Genomic DNA, 16,091 nt, shown 5'->3' on the forward strand with positions numbered 1-16,091 from the left:
GGAAATTTGACGGTATATGGAAAAATGAGAGAAATAAGATGAATATAGGTGCATGGAGCGATTACCCTACTATCTTCAAGAGTTATTTAGTATATGAAAAGTCTCAAAGGATGACAACAACTTTTAGTTGTGAACTCTGCCGACGCTGTGAAATCTGACTTTTCAGACTTGCACTTGAGAGAAATGATGTCTTCAGTAAAGGTGTAGATAATATTATCTCAAAAAATTTTGTTCAGGACATTTTTCTTATAACTCTTCTTGTTTTGAAAATATAACGTTTTTTATAACAGAAGTCCCTCAAATACAATTTATTTTTAAATATCTAAAAAGCAGTAGTATTCAGTAGACAACAGTGTTCAGTGTATATTTGTATATCATCTAAACACACAATTTTTCAGAAGACACAAAGAAAATACCTTCTACACAGATCGAGTTATTGGCAGGAAATATAAAAATATATCCCATTTTGAACTGCATATCAGGCAATGAAGATACTGGAACGTCTGTCCCGTTTTAATAAATTTCGTAGAGTGATTATGATGGTTATTCATCCTATGCAGGTTCCGTTTGATAGTTTCTGCCTAGGTGCGATGTGGGGATGTAACAACAATTATATTTTGTCAACTTTTTTGACAATAACTTGGTGTATCTCCAAAACAAGAAGAGTTAGAAGAAAAATGCCTTCGACAAAGTTTTTTTAAGATAATAGCAGCAACAGCATTTCTGAAGACTCTACTTCTCTGAAGTGCAAGATTGAAAAGTTAGATTTTACAGCGTCGCTAGAGAAGAGTTCTGAACTAACACTTGTTATCATTCATTGAGATTTTTCATGTACTCTACCTTCCGTAGATAGTGTGTCAATTAATCCAGTATTTGGAGAGTAAATAAAAAAAGTTTACGATTTTGAGCTCTCGTACCACTATGGACTGTTTTGGTTCTAAACTTGATTCACTGTTTGCTTGGAAATAGTGTAATATTTCGTGACTAGAGTTGGCGGCGATTCGGAAATGGGTTTTATAGAATGGAACTGTGTGTGTTTTGAATATGACTTGCATCCGCTTGCAACAAAGCATTTTATTCTCTACACTGTATGAGTACGACAAAAAAAATACACGTACACCGGATGAAATGTAGATGGAAGAAACAAGTAATATGTGCAAAATATGCGATAGTATGTGTTGGAACTTAACTAAAGATGGAACTTATTACTTTTTGAGTAACAGATTTGTTACCAAAAGGAGAATTTTTTATTATTGCCTTTGAAAAAGCAAATGAAAATTTTGCGTGTGATTGTAACGGCACTTATTAGATAGCTTAGATTTTCTTATTGCTTTTAAAGTTACAGGGAAAAATTTTGCGCGTAGTCATAAAAGGAATTGAGATTTTATTTTTGCAATGAGTAAAATAAATATCTCAAATTTTGAAGATCTGCTTCAGAAATGCCAATGAAAATACGTAAAAAAATATATGTACTAAACGAACACTCACAAAACTTTCCAATTAGTAATTTTCATAGTTTAATAATACATAAACACTATTTTGGTGTAGTGATTGTTTGATGATATACTTATGCAATATGAACGTATAAATATCAAAACTAAAAAATTAACTGACCAAAAATATTGTATAGTTTGTTTAATTTTTTATATACTTTATACTATTAGCACATGAACACTCTTCCTTCTCACAGAACACTATAATAATGCACTCTTATAATTACTACATGAACTGAACCGAATAATAATTTACTCTTCTATTTACTAGATTAACAATTGAACGCAATAAGTCCTCACCAGTAAATCAAAATGTGTATGTATCTATTATGGTGGCGAAAAGTGATCGATTTTCCTGAACCAAGTTTTTTTGGTTACTTTTGGGGCCCCAAACAACCCTAAACTTACCTGAAGTCGATTGGTTTGTTCTCCGCTTGGCGCATTGCATCTCGAATTTGTATGAAAATTTATAGGGGAAAACACACTTTTTTGCATTTACCTATCTAGGGAGCTCAATAATGCTCTAATAATGCATTACATTGTGTTAAAGTATAGTATTTTAGATGCCTAACAACTTTGAAGAAGACTTTGAAGAGCTAGAATGTCCCTAAGAAGAGCTATAGCTGTTCAAAGTTGAGTATGTCGATTTAAATGCAGAAAATCGTGTTTTCTGCCAATATTACCAATGTACCGGCGTCAGTAGGATTCCCATCAGAAGTAACCTGTTGTAACGAGTTTATACACTCAGTTGGACTAAGCAAACAAATTTAGGTCAATATTCTATGCGTAGGTAGAATCTACAACGTGTTTCAAAGATTACTTTTGATGGAACGCCGGTACACTGGCAGTGTTGGCAGATTTGCAACCTAAATTTCGACATATTCAACTTTGAACAGCTCTAGTATTTTTTTGAAACACCCTAGCTCTTCAGTATCTTCGGCTAAGTTGTTAGGCATAAAAAACCTACCATTTGTGGTTATATTCATTTATAACTTCATTTCGATCAATGATTAAAATTAGTTATTTCTTGCTACTGCAGACATGGAAACGTCATATTTTTCCAATTTGACCCCGATTTTTTCGGAAAATGTTATCTTAACCCTTCATAAGACCATGGAAACTGCGCTAGGAACCGAGTTAAAAATACTTTTCGCATAGCAAAAAAACTTGTTCATTTTCATCTAATGAGTGCATGAATTTTCATTTCTGCACTGAATCAACAAACATAAAAACTTTTGAAATTCATAAAACATTTTATGAAGATGAATTATATTCAATCTGGAATCACTTTTGCTGTGAACGCAATAGTTTAAGTATATAGGATTACAACTGTCACTTGGAACTGATATCCACTTTCCACAAGACTCTGTAAATATTAACTACAGATAAAAATCAAGACAGGCAAAAACCATAACAGCACCCTCCTGTTATGATAACTGAATCATCAAAAAAATTACACCTTAAAAGAGAAAAACAAAAACACAACATCGGTCGTTCCTGGTGTTGACGTTTTCGAGGCAGGTGCGAAAAACTTTGCAGCCAAGCTAGCCCCCATCCTCCCTGACACACACACACACATCTCGTTCCATCCGGGTGCAGTAAAAACGACCGTTGAAAGCGGTGATAATGTTTAATTTAATTTTATTAAAACCTATTTCATGCTGCCTCGTTTTTATGCACGCAGATGAACGAATCCGTCGTTGTCGTTCGGTCGTTCTAGCTGCAGCCGTATGTGTGCGGATACGTGTTTGTATGTGTGTACGTGGCTTTGCTAGGAATGGAAATTTGTTCTGACGTACGAAATCCTACCGAGTCCGGAGTTAGACCAGCGCACTTTGTCGTAAAGTGGAGTTTTGTCGCAGACTAAATCCTTTCCGCTGCTGCACCAACACCTGCACGGAACGGAACGGACGTGTCGGTTTGTCAGAGGCACATGGAACAAGTGTCTGTCGGTGTCACGCTTTTGGCAAATTTCAACTGGGAAGAAGCTTGGGTTTACTTTGGGAAGAAATTCAGCGGAAATCGGGGGCACGAAATGCGTTTTCCGGTGCTTTTATCGGAGTATGTTGGAGCTGTTTGTTGATGCGGAACAGGTTTGACATTAAAGTAATGAGAAACGAATGCTCATTGCTTCGGTGTAAGTGTACAGCAGGACAAATCGATGGTTGGGCTTTGCTAGGATGGCTTTAACTAATTAGCGTTGTTGAGCTATTCATCACCGATGGACACTCGAACATAAAAATCAATAAGGTCAATTAGTGTAGTAACAGTCTGGTTTTCCACTTTTTGGTTTTCGTTTGCAGGACCGAAGGAGTGCGACCTATCGAAGGGAGGCCTCACCTCACTGCACGGTGCCAACAGCTTCGGTTCGCCACCAAACTCGGCCGGTTCGGATAGCAACGGTAATCGGTTGCACGTCAACAGCGGTGGATCGACCGGCGGAGGAGGCGGCGGAGGTCTTTGCGAGCCACACAACATCCACCAGGATCAGGTAAATGTAGCTTGGCGTCCTGTCAGCGGCTTGCGCCTGGTCCCCTCCATCCAAGTGAACAATTTCTCTTACTCTTACCCTAGAACACTGACAAAAATGGCAAACAGAAAAGGCATCGGACACGTTTTACACCGGCTCAGCTGAACGAATTGGAACGGTGCTTCTCGAAGACGCACTATCCGGATATTTTCATGCGAGAGGAGATTGCCATGCGGATCGGTTTGACCGAATCGCGCGTACAGGTAAGTGATCTTTGAAGCTCATTTACTATGCACGTATCCTTGTGGCGGGCAGTAACTGTGTCACTCAAGTCAACACCAGATATGGTAGCTCCACTCGAATTTTTCTGCTTGTACTGCCACTCGACGAATATATTATTGTTTGCTTGAGCAGCGATATAAAAATCAGCTGTTCAAGAACACACCTAAATCGGACACCTTCACGATGTTATTTTTATTATTATTACCGCTCTGCCCAACTGCCGACTTCCATCGACCGAAATAATACGCTACTGCCTCGGTTGTAAAACCCCTAATGGAGCGCATGATTTTACATAAAATTCACCCCTAGCGCGCAGGGCGATAAATCACTTTACCCGTCTCGGGGATGCGTTTTTCGGCTCGTTTCGTTCGTAATGTTTACAGATGGTGTATCTAATCTGAAAAGGATAATAATGTTACTAATGCTTTTATATTGTTCGGACGGGCTTTTTGCTGGTTGACTTTTTGATCTGATGGTATCGTTCGTATCGGTGATAGGGCGACAGCTCGTGCGGACTGGGGGGTGATGACGAAAGCGGGTTCAGATCTACCCCTGTGATAGCCGGGCTTTTCCTTTCGCTATCACTGACGGCTCCGACTGCCTGTCAAGGTTGTCGGTTTGCTGCAATCACCGCTCACGCGAAAGTCTCCCGAGAATTGCGTATCGATTGGGTGTTTATGAGCAACACCACAAATCTTTTAAATTAGGTTTGCCCCGCTGATTTTTGTGTTGCTGTATAGTGGAGTTTAATAGTTATTTAATAAAGTTGTATTGTAGTGACTTAAAATGTGCATTTAAATATCTGAAAACCTACAATTAAAATCGATTGACTTCTGACAGCGATGGATATTTTGCTTGTTTTAATTAAGGAACCTCATTAGTTTCGTTGGAATAATTGGTATACAAACTCGCGTACCGGGTTATTTTCCTAAACTTATTTATTGATAATCGAAATACCAACCACATACCCTTTCACCAAGCTGAATTCTACAGTAGAGCGTTTATATGCCAAATGATCTGAAAATACGCACAGATTTAATCGAACATTTTTGATATAAATGAAACAGAAACTACTGGTTGTATAGAAGAACTGTTTAAGAATGAATTTTAGGAAACCAATAATGCTTTACAAAAATGTACTCCGAAAAAACCAAATTTTAATTTACAAAAATGAGTTGATTTTTCAATTTGAAGATTTAGCAAAAATTTATATAATTATAGTTTTTACAAACGCAGTGCTTGATTACTCTCTCAGTTTGCATTAGATTAATTTTTATTTCAAAACAGAATGTTTATTTAATGATCATTTATTTCAATATTTACTTATGAACTACTAAAAACGATTGCGATTTTCAAAAATTTTGTTGGTCTTAAAAAATCTTTTGTTTACAAAAAATAGATAAATGTTCAAACTTCACAATTTCATGAACTGTGCATTTTTTTGTATCGACTGGAACTCTGACCTTTTTGAGGCACCATTTCCCAAAGTCCAATTGAGCTCAATTCTGCTTTTAAACCCTATCGTTGAACGAAGTAGGGGTCATTTTTTCCAATACCTTCCATTATCACCTTAAGGAGTATAATCATAGTTAAAGAGTGAAAAAGATAATTCATATTATTTCAAACCGGGTTCGTTCATTGAGAGCGCAATTCTGTGCTCGCATTTTTTTGCAGCTGAAATTCACCTTTATTTTGGAAAAAGAGTGTGTGCGTGTGTTGCCGTGTAGATGTGCGTGTGTTGCCGTGTAGATGTGCGTGTGTATGAGAGAGAAAAAAATACCGAAAAGGACTAGAGACAAAATAGGACAAATGATTTAGTGTTTACTATTTCAGAAAGTTTTGTTCTAGTAACTCCCAGAAAATACCCCATATTGGAAAATATGTATACGATTCCTCACGATCGTAAATAGTAACTCATGAAAGAGAAATTTCGACTCAGTTTTAAACATTGTCGCAAACGTCAAAAAATGAGTTCTAGTTCTTTATGATTCTGAGTAACTTTTATTCGTTTTGACTTTGTGTATCATCCAAATAACTAATTTTTGAGTAACGTCACGTAAGACGACCCTTCACTCGAATTTGATTTTGATGTGAATTCGTCACGTTTCTGTATGCCATCTATTGACAAATAAAGAGAACTTAGTTGCTCATCGAATATTGATCATCTAAAGAGGTTATATACCTTTTTAGTTTTCAAAAAATCGAAAAAAATTTTATTACATTATCTTGAACTACAATATCTTGAGAACATTTTTGCAAATTTTCATACAGATCTGAGCAATAGGAAGAATGTTATAGCGATTTGCAACACGCCTCGCTACGGCCGCATCAGCTAAACTTGAAACTTTAAACGCGATTATCTCGGAATAGTGTTTTTCGAAAAATGACTTTGCCGTGATCTTGATTGCGGGAAAACTACTGAACCGATTTCCTTCATCTTTTTTTTTAAATTTGTATTATTAAATTCGCCGTTCAAAACGTGCATTTTTTTGAGAAAAACCTTCTCGTTTGTACTGAAAACATAATACTCATTAAAGCGATCGTTCAAGGACCCGGCACACTTCTAAACTAATGAAATAATATTAGTTTTTTGATTTCGGTTGACCCGCTGAGTCTCTATCAGGATCACCGCAAGCCTCTGCAAAAAAATAGCGTTTCGGGGAAACGGCCATTACTCCAGTAATAATTGGTATATCTCAAAATCAAACGTATTATTTTGTTGTTGATAAACTGTACTTTTAGAAAAATATCACTTTGATGCAATAAAAATGGTGCTATGCACTTAACCGTTATTTTCTCGGCAATTTTTACACACGTAAGTACTCGGCAGGGTACCCGGGTACCCACCAAAATGAAATGCTTCTTACTCCTTCAATTCTTGACCGATTTTCGATCTTGAGCCGTCAAAAGATTGGAGAATTTGTTTATTTTTAATATGTGAGGCCGAAAGAACCATTGGTCTTTTTATGGTTTCCGTAAATCCGGATCTTCGGGACCATGTTCAAGGTCGGGAATCTGCTCCGAAATGGCCTTTTCGGACAACTTATCAAATTGACTCTAAATGAATGAAAATCAACTCCTAGAGTGATTCCATGAATTTTGATACCAATGTTGGTCGGTTTTATCGACAGTTGTACTACTTTACCGTCTTACCGGAAAATGCTCCCGAAGATCCGGTTTTACAGGACCCAGGTGTGGTCACTGGTTCATGTCGGTCTTTTGGTTCATGTCAATCTTTTGACAGTCCAAGATCGAAAATCGGTCAAGAAATGAAAAAGCAAGAAGCATTTCATTTTGTGGGTACCCGGGTACCCTGCCGAATACTTATGGGGTAAAAAAACTCGAAGTCTTCCTCTACGACACCCCCCCCCCCCCACCCCTGCTGCTATAAATAGTCTGATGATGGGAAATAATTTATTTCCACTAGTTAGGAGCATTCCATAAGTTTCAACTGGCTGAGTTGAGGTTATCCTTGATTTTCAAAGCAATAAAGTCTGAAAAAGTACCCGGGTACCCTGCCGAGTACATAACGGTTAAAAATAAATTCAAACTTCCCTCATTTTTCTCGACCAAAAAGGTATATAACCCTTTAAATTCCAGTTATAAATTTTTCAGCACGACTAACTCGCTCTATTCCCGTCCCATTTATATTTTAAGCGGGTCCATGCCAAATGATCTGGAAATTCTCAGAAAATTTTCATTTGAATGAAACTTTGCACTCGTATTTAACTCAGCGAACTGAGTATTTTATGCGAGTGGAAGAATTTTTTAGACTCAAGACTAATTTCCTATTTTAATTTAGTCTATACCTTCCACTATGTGTATAACTGAGTGAAAAAATGAAAACTCCAACATTTTTCAAGTTCCGTCATTCTCGGTTTTGCGTTTACGAAGTTGGTCGTTTTCATTACCTTAGAGAAATACTACAAGGTATACAGCCCTAGGGGTTGTATGAAATGGTGACGTAGGACTAAATGTATATATTATATGCTGCGATAAACTGTTCATAGGCAACACTACCGTTTATATTTGATGGTCGTTATTGTATAACTAACGATGCATAAATACATGAAAATTTTACACTAGTAGTAGTTGCGAAAATTCTCATAACTCTTATAATAAAGCATCTATAGTTCTGAAAAGAAACGATTCCACAATCTTCAGTAAGGAATTCGTGCTACAGAACGCTGATGATCGCACCATCGGTAGCATTGAATATTTTGCTTGACCGCGCATGATAAAGTTTGCTCTCCGCTGTGCCCTCCAGTAGCTGTGCCAGCTAAATATTCTGCAGCGTACAATGGTAACTGTTGCTGCCGTATGCAAAATAAAGGTAACATGTTCCGCAGTGTCTGGAAGTTGACTCGTATGCAACTCTCGTTTCTCAATGTCGCGTACCTCTAACAGCTATACTCCACTCGCTATTGTGTGACAAACTAGACTGAAGCTGAATTTTCTACACGCAGTCTTTTGTAGTTCAGCGTAGATTTTTGCCATTAGGGCGTGGTCACGCAGCTTAGAGAAAGAGAAACAAAACAAAACACCTTCGATACTACTTACTGATTTTCATAAGCATCAAAAGAAAGTTTTTGCTTTTCCGATGCGAAAATCACTCTGGTTCTTAGATTATCTAATTTTCGTTACTAATATTTGATTGATAACGGTGTTCGAGCGGACACAAACAAACAATTAAACCGGAAAATCACTCAATTTAGCGGTGAAAATTTTTGAAATGAGGGTTATATCTTGCTGTGATAAACTATTCATAGGCAACACTACCGTTTATCTTTGGTGCGCCCTGGTCGTTGTTGTAAAAATTATTTTTGAGAAATAGATAAACATTTCACACTAGTAGTAGTTGTGAAAATTCTCATAACTCTTATCTTCAAGCATTTATAGTTCTGAAAAGAACCTATTCCATAATCTTCAGCGCGAAATGTGTGCTACAGAACGCTGATGATCGCACCACCACCGGTAGCATTGAATATTTTGCTTGGCCGCAAATAAATTTATTAAATTCGCTCGCCGCTGTGCCCTCAAAATATCTTACAGCGTACGATGGTAACTGTTGCTGCTGTTTGAAAAATAAAGGTAACATGTTCCGCAGTGCCTGGAAGTTGACTCGTATGCAGCTCTCGTTTCTCAATGTCGCGTACCTCTAACAGCTATACTCCACTCGCTATTGTGTGACAAACTAGACTGAAGTTGAATTTTCTACACGCAGTCTTTTGTATCGAGTTCAGCGTAGATTTTTGCAATGAGGGCGTGGCCACACAGTTTCGAGAAAACAACACTTTGTTTATTCCGTCCATGTTATTGTTATCCGTGCTCAGGAAGCAAGCCAGTAGCGAGGGAAACGTATGGGAAAGCTTGACCATAGAACTTTTTACCCTTTTCCACCATTAAGCAGTAAAGCAACAATGTTAAACATTATATCAAACAATTGTTATACATTTTATCTATTCACTGACATATGAATCGTTTGAAATCTGACGCAATATTTGCCAATTTCATTTTCAATTTCACAAAATGTAATCTAGTATAGAAAACAAAGACGTAGTCCTACGTCAAAAAAACCACCAGCATCGTAATTTGGGCACTAGAGGATTAAGAAATGGTGCTGATGCTTCTGTTTCAGAAGCTAGATTGGACATGAACGTGAGCCGCATGTCTGTGCTGCCTTTATTCATGAAAATGAGACCATCCCTTCCACGGGGACAGCTGGATGATTCTGAAACGACCAACCAGGTGGTAGCGATGAAGATGCGAGATGTAAAGGCAACAGGCAAGCACGTGGTTGGTTGAGTGATATTGATTTTAAATCAAATTTATACCTGTCGATGTTTTTTTTTAAATAATAACTATTATAACATATTATTTTGTACTGTTGATGCTAATAACAAATCTTATAAAATACAAGAATCGAATGATGTATAAAGCATAAAAAGACGTAGTTCTATGTTAAAATATACACAATGAAAATATATTTTTTTGTATCAAAAAAAATTCTCATAAACGTTAAAATTTAATTTACAAAAAAAAGTTGATAATTTTCTCTTAGTTTTTTTTCTTAAGAAAACAGGCAGAACGCATCTTGTAACAAAAGATCAGGAAAGATCAGGAAACTAACCATTGACAGAAACGAAAACTGATTTTATGAATTCAACAATTCAAACCTCCAAATTTAACACCAATTAATGTCAAAATAGTCATAGTTAGAATGAGGCCTGTAAACGGTCAACACTCTCATTTGATTTCGCTTTCTTAGTGTGCGTAGCAGTAGGCTTTTATCCGTAAATGTAGCACAACCGTCGCCTCTCACACAAAGAACAGATGGTTAATTGACACCCGCGCATAAAAGAGATGCACACTGTCATTCATTCGGTGATGTTACTTTGGCCTATTTCTGTCTACTTCGTTCTATTTATGTTAGAAATATAACAAGATCAATAATATGAATATTTTCAAAAATCTGCGCACACAATGTGCGTAACTCTCATTTCTAGAAAAAATATCAAAATATGTTTGAGGAAAAAATATGTCGTGCAATAATTTAAGAAAAATGTGACATGTGGAGAGAAAAAAACGAAATAAAACGTTATGTAGGCTCACACCAAACAACTTTTCGTAATATGTTAAAGAGAGACTCTAGAAGTTAATAAGGCGACAATCTTCCATAAATTGTATGAGAGTTTAGGTTTTGTGACTAAAAGCTAGATTTTGTTGAAATCTACGATAAATATAATGATAAATTTAAGATATTAATTTTTTTTATCTTTTATCATATTTAGATTGTCCTATGAAACTGACATTTTATGATCAAGTTTGTAACATTTTATTTTCAAACAAAGTAAAACTCTGCCGAATACTTCATTTGAAATCCAATGGTCCGTTCTACACGTTACAACACTCACACGGAACAGACTGTAACTGCTAATCTCGTTGAAAGACTATACATTTCAAAGGAGTATTGATTTTTTCGGCCGTGTCCGATTATGTACACTTAACATCATCACAACATGTCTCGTAGAGCCTTTTGCCCTAAACGTAGCAGCATACGGAAAAGGATAATGGTTCCTCCAAGACTAAATTCTACCGATGTGGCTGCGGCAAATCAAGTCGTCTGGTGAAAGATTAGCATCGTCTGTCTTACCACTGGCCAGTTCTTGTTCTGTTTTATGTGTGCGGTAGAACGCAACACATGTCATTGCTGATTTATGGGTAAGATTCTAGATGTGTATTTCATGGAAAGTGTCTCACAAGACAGTCATTAGTCTATTGTTGTAAATTAGAGCTGGTCAGTTGAAATGTGAACCGTCTGGTAGTATTCGAATTGGGATAGAATTACGGAACAGTAATCGTACGTCATGTTTATGTAAATACGAACCGTAAATTGTGGCGGGGGATTCAAAGAAGTCATACCATGTAAACTTAATTTGCTAGTCATTAAGGTGTGTGGACAGGTTGCGAGAAGCTCCTGTGTCAACACCTTCGATATTGATATTGATGCGAGCGACAACTGGAAATTTACGGAAATCATAAGAAACCTGAGCAAAAACACAAAAGCAAACAACTGGGGGTAATCCCTAATCGTTGATTCACCCAGTCTAGTCCCAAATCGTTCTCAATTAACTGTCAGCAGTCACAATTAACGGCAACCCGAAATGGCTACTGATCCCAGAAATGGCCACCTACGGCTCGAAAAGCAATCAAATCATCAAACAAATCGTTTCCGACGGGAAGCAGCCAAACATCGTCGCATCACAGCTTCCCGAACAGCAAGTGTCCTCCCTTCAAGTCGAACGTTTTCCCAACGCAGGCAATCAACGGTTGGCAGCCTGGAGAGAACGAAAGTAAGCTCATAAAATCATAACGACATCATAAAAATCGAATCACAAAAATCTTTCCTGGCCCTTTCCGGATGGGCGTTTACTTTTAGGGGAGACTTTATTGGGTGCGTGTGGTTGTGTGTGAGTGCGGGAAAACGGGAGGCCAAGGATGCTATCGATTTAAACGAAAACACTATCCCGTGTAAGGAACAATTACCAAGGAAGTCTGCCGTTAACATGGATAAATTATTAGAAAGGCATGTATTCCTACAGAGAAAATTTTAATGCATGTGGATAAAGTTTTTCCATAATAGACCAATCGTGCACAGCAGGAATTTCCCATTGCAGGAACTATCCGTTTTGTGTATCCCGAAGCATGCTGTACAACTAATTACGGGCACATGATTAGTCGGAAACACAGTAGTTCGATTAAGTCCCTTTCCAAGAACTATCCCGAACAACGTAAAACTTAAATCCGATAATTAGGTAGAATGGAAAAGTTCATCGTTTTCGTGTTGTCCTACCGGTTTCATACCACACAGCTACACACATCCGACGACGGTTGATCCAGTTAAGTGGCGTTAAGGGCCAATGGTTGAATAACCTTGAAATATTGGAGAGATTTTCGGTGTAAGACGTGCCCCAGGAGCCATAACGACGTTTTCTCTTTACATAATATACTCGCACTCGACTTACAACCGGGGGTGTTTATCTTTGTTCGACTATGAATAGCCTTAACTTCCCTCGCTGCAAATACGTGACCAGGATTGCGAAAATCATCATGCACAATCGAGATCCCTCATTGATTGATTTATGTCGCCGGTAATGCCGGATAGCTTAGGAAATTTATCGAGCGATTTGGGCCTGCATCTTGGTTAGCTAAGGTCCTCCCTAGATCGAAATTTTCAGGTTTCAACGGCTGGTGTATAAACTGTTCGAAGTTCATTACAAATAGGAAACACATGACTCTGTTGCTTTAAAAACGTTATAGTCTTTTATTAGCATGTCCCGCTACTGTAGAGTGAAAAAAATCTCATAAATTTTACTGAACCTTTAAATTTATCCTCAGAAACACCGTCCGTGCCAGTCTACAGCACCACTACACTATTAATATTTCACAAGCTGCAATTCGCTGATTGCAAAGTTTAATAGCTGCTTCGTGATACTAGTCACCAAACTCGTTCCTAGATTACCGTTCTTGATCATAAGTTCTAGCTTTACTGGAGAAGAAAGGCAATAAATAACTCTTCCGTTGATTGGTGTATTATTTAAAAAAATTTAATCGTAGAAAAATGTATCTTTCTTCCACTGATGCTGAAAACTGCTAAACCTCATTATAGAGGACTGGGATATAAGTGCTTGTAGTCATTACGAATGTAAAATTCAAACTCAGTTTCTGTTCACACGGTAGTAACTATGGCGTTTTGATAAAGCTAAAACACGCAAAGCCGATTGCAATTCAATTTCCTGCTAAGGATTCGTCAAGTCTATCAACAAATAATAAAATGTAATCTATGCCCTACAAATTAAAAACTGTGATCATGCAACAGGTCCAGCATGAACTACATTCTATTTACTTTTATTAAATTTTGACACGTGTTCCAGTGCAGCACCTTGGAAAGGGCGGCACGCGTCAGCGATTTGTACCCTAACCTAAGTAGCAGAGAAAGTGAAAAAAAGAATTTCATTCGTAAACATCCCACAAATATCTGCCCTGTCGCCTTCACGCTACGGAAAATTTTCCTACTACCGAAAAGGGGTTGGAAAAACACCGACGGTGCCGATGCCTGATAGACTGAATATGAAGTCAAATTGTTTTATACACGAAACAATCGGACAAGATAAGCTGGATTTGATGACTGGAATTACATCCCCATGGTGAAATACCATCGGCGATGTCGTACGGTGAAAGGAAGGGTCAGCATTCGAACGAATTCAACGAGAAGATTTTCGAATGGATGTCTTCAAAAAAAAATAATTTCACACATTCCTCATCACCCAATCCGGCCTTCAGCGTCGAGGTAAGTTATCGGAAATTTCTACCAAATCAACCTAACGATACCCCGACTACCAACCGGATCGAAATTATATCGAATAGCACTGACCGCAGAAATACGTGTGGCCACTATCCGGTTACCAGCGAGCGGTGCATTGATCAGTTCCCCGTAAAAACAAAACTGTAAGCAAAGAGGTTCGCTTTTTCTCTCTTATTCGGCCAACCAGTTTTAACCTCAAACATTTCGTCGATCCTTCTCGCCTCAGCTGCCGAACTCCACACACGTTTCGAGCTGTCAGTTTGTTTCGAGCGCGTCAAATCCGCTCTAAAGTTCAAGAATTTCAGCTGCGTTCCCGGTGCTGTGCGGGATAACGTATCAATGTCCTCGACCTCAGAAATCTCTCATGCAGATCGGATTCGCTTCATGATCACCCGAGAATAGATGCTGTTGGCGCAGACATTTCGGTCCCGACCATCATCGGTCGGCCTTGGCACGGGTCAAACTAGTTGCTTTGGGGCCTCTGGTAAAATAGCTACCAGCCTTCAGTGTGATTTACCGTGTGTTACATTTGTACATCGTTTAGCATTGCTCAAGCTTGTGCTGAAATTTATTCATGCAAACGGATTACAGAAACCGGCCGAGGATTACCAGAGGACTTATTCCCGCATATAAATTGACATTCCGGGGATTTTAGACCTTTGTCCATCGCACGCTAGGCCTGAGCGATGCTTACCATTGCACAAAGCGAGGATTTTACCTTCTGACTGGGCGGATTTATATGCTTCCCACAATGTGCTGCCCGTCGTCGCCTTGTCAGAGTAAAGTAGAATGAAAAGCTGGCGGTGTGAAGTTGGCTGAAATGTATGCTACACTTTGACCTATAGATATTACTTGCTTTACTTTAAGCATACAGACGTGATGACGTGAAATGAGTTATTCTTCAAGTTAACTAGTTAGCGATGTTAGTCAGCAAGTTTGTTCACAATAGATTCTGTAAACTCTCATGAGTAATACAAAAATAGGTAGTAAAAACTCTTCTCCTGGCATTCTTAATAAAAACATTGAATATTTTTAATGACCTAGAATCGAATGATTCTTCGCTTGAACATTACTGGTGATGATAGTATTGAAGAGAAATTTTAACTCTCCTTTCAAATAATCACTCTCAATAATATTTTGGCATTAAAATTTATTAAGGCTGTATTGCTATAATTGGCTTCATCTAGATGAGAAGCAAGCATAAACAATAATATTCAATTAGGTATTATGGTTTAGGAAGAACTCTGAAAAAAATATTGTCCTATTTGACTTTTTGAAGAAATAATAAAATGTGCTTGTGTCACATCAAATATCTAACATGGTATTACAGCATTTGAACTCGAAGAATCTTTCCATTCCTGAACAAGGCAGAGATATACAAGCATCGAGAAATTGCTACAGTGCTTTTTCGATTTTATCAACGGTCGTTTTTATCACTACTCGCCATATTCACGCTCGATTTTCTCAGGCTTTTTTTTAGTTTTTATCCCACTTGAAAAAAATCTCAAACAAGTCCAATGTACTTCCAGTTGTAGGAAGTTTATTTGAAACATTTTTCTTAAGAGGAGCATTTGTTAGTAGCTTAAGTATTTATGATAAATATTAGTAAATAATGAGTATGTGTGTCCAATCACAAATGGTGACTTCTCAACACTGTTAGAAATTTGTAAATTTAATTGTTAGGATTTGTTTGCTTTCGCAATTAGGATTTATCATTCTCCTCTTTGATGCGCCTTTGATGTTGATGCGCCTTAGTAGTGATGGGGCATCCCAACGTCCTGTCAAGAGATGCCCAAGCTGTAGAAATGAGTTGACATCGGTTTTCGTAACTTGGTAGGTAACTGTCGAAGGGCATAATGAAAAAACCTGCGTTGAACATTATTGTAAACTTGATATGCTGCTCAAACATTAAGTTTGTGTCAAGAATTATTCCAAGATCTTTCATGCGTTCAACGCGAGTAACAACCACGCCGGCAACTTT

General features: G+C 37.8%; 1 protein-coding gene across 4 annotated transcripts in view; it reads left to right on the plus strand.

Moving 5' to 3' along the window:
* LOC129724098 (homeobox protein orthopedia) overlaps nt 1-16,091 on the plus strand; it is a 114,580-nt gene that overhangs the window by 28,442 nt on the left and 70,047 nt on the right. For 3 of the 4 annotated variants that reach the window (XM_055678721.1, XM_055678723.1, XM_055678725.1), the window contains exons 2-3: nt 3,797-3,984; nt 4,068-4,226. In XM_055678721.1, coding sequence (XP_055534696.1) covers nt 3,797-3,984; nt 4,068-4,226 — 347 coding nt within the window. The remainder of the gene's footprint in view (nt 1-3,796; nt 3,985-4,067; nt 4,227-16,091) is intronic. The other variant, XM_055678724.1, reaches the window with a different exon arrangement.

This window comes from Wyeomyia smithii, chromosome 2, assembly GCF_029784165.1.
Source record: "Wyeomyia smithii strain HCP4-BCI-WySm-NY-G18 chromosome 2, ASM2978416v1, whole genome shotgun sequence".
Taxonomy (NCBI): domain Eukaryota; kingdom Metazoa; phylum Arthropoda; class Insecta; order Diptera; family Culicidae; genus Wyeomyia; species Wyeomyia smithii.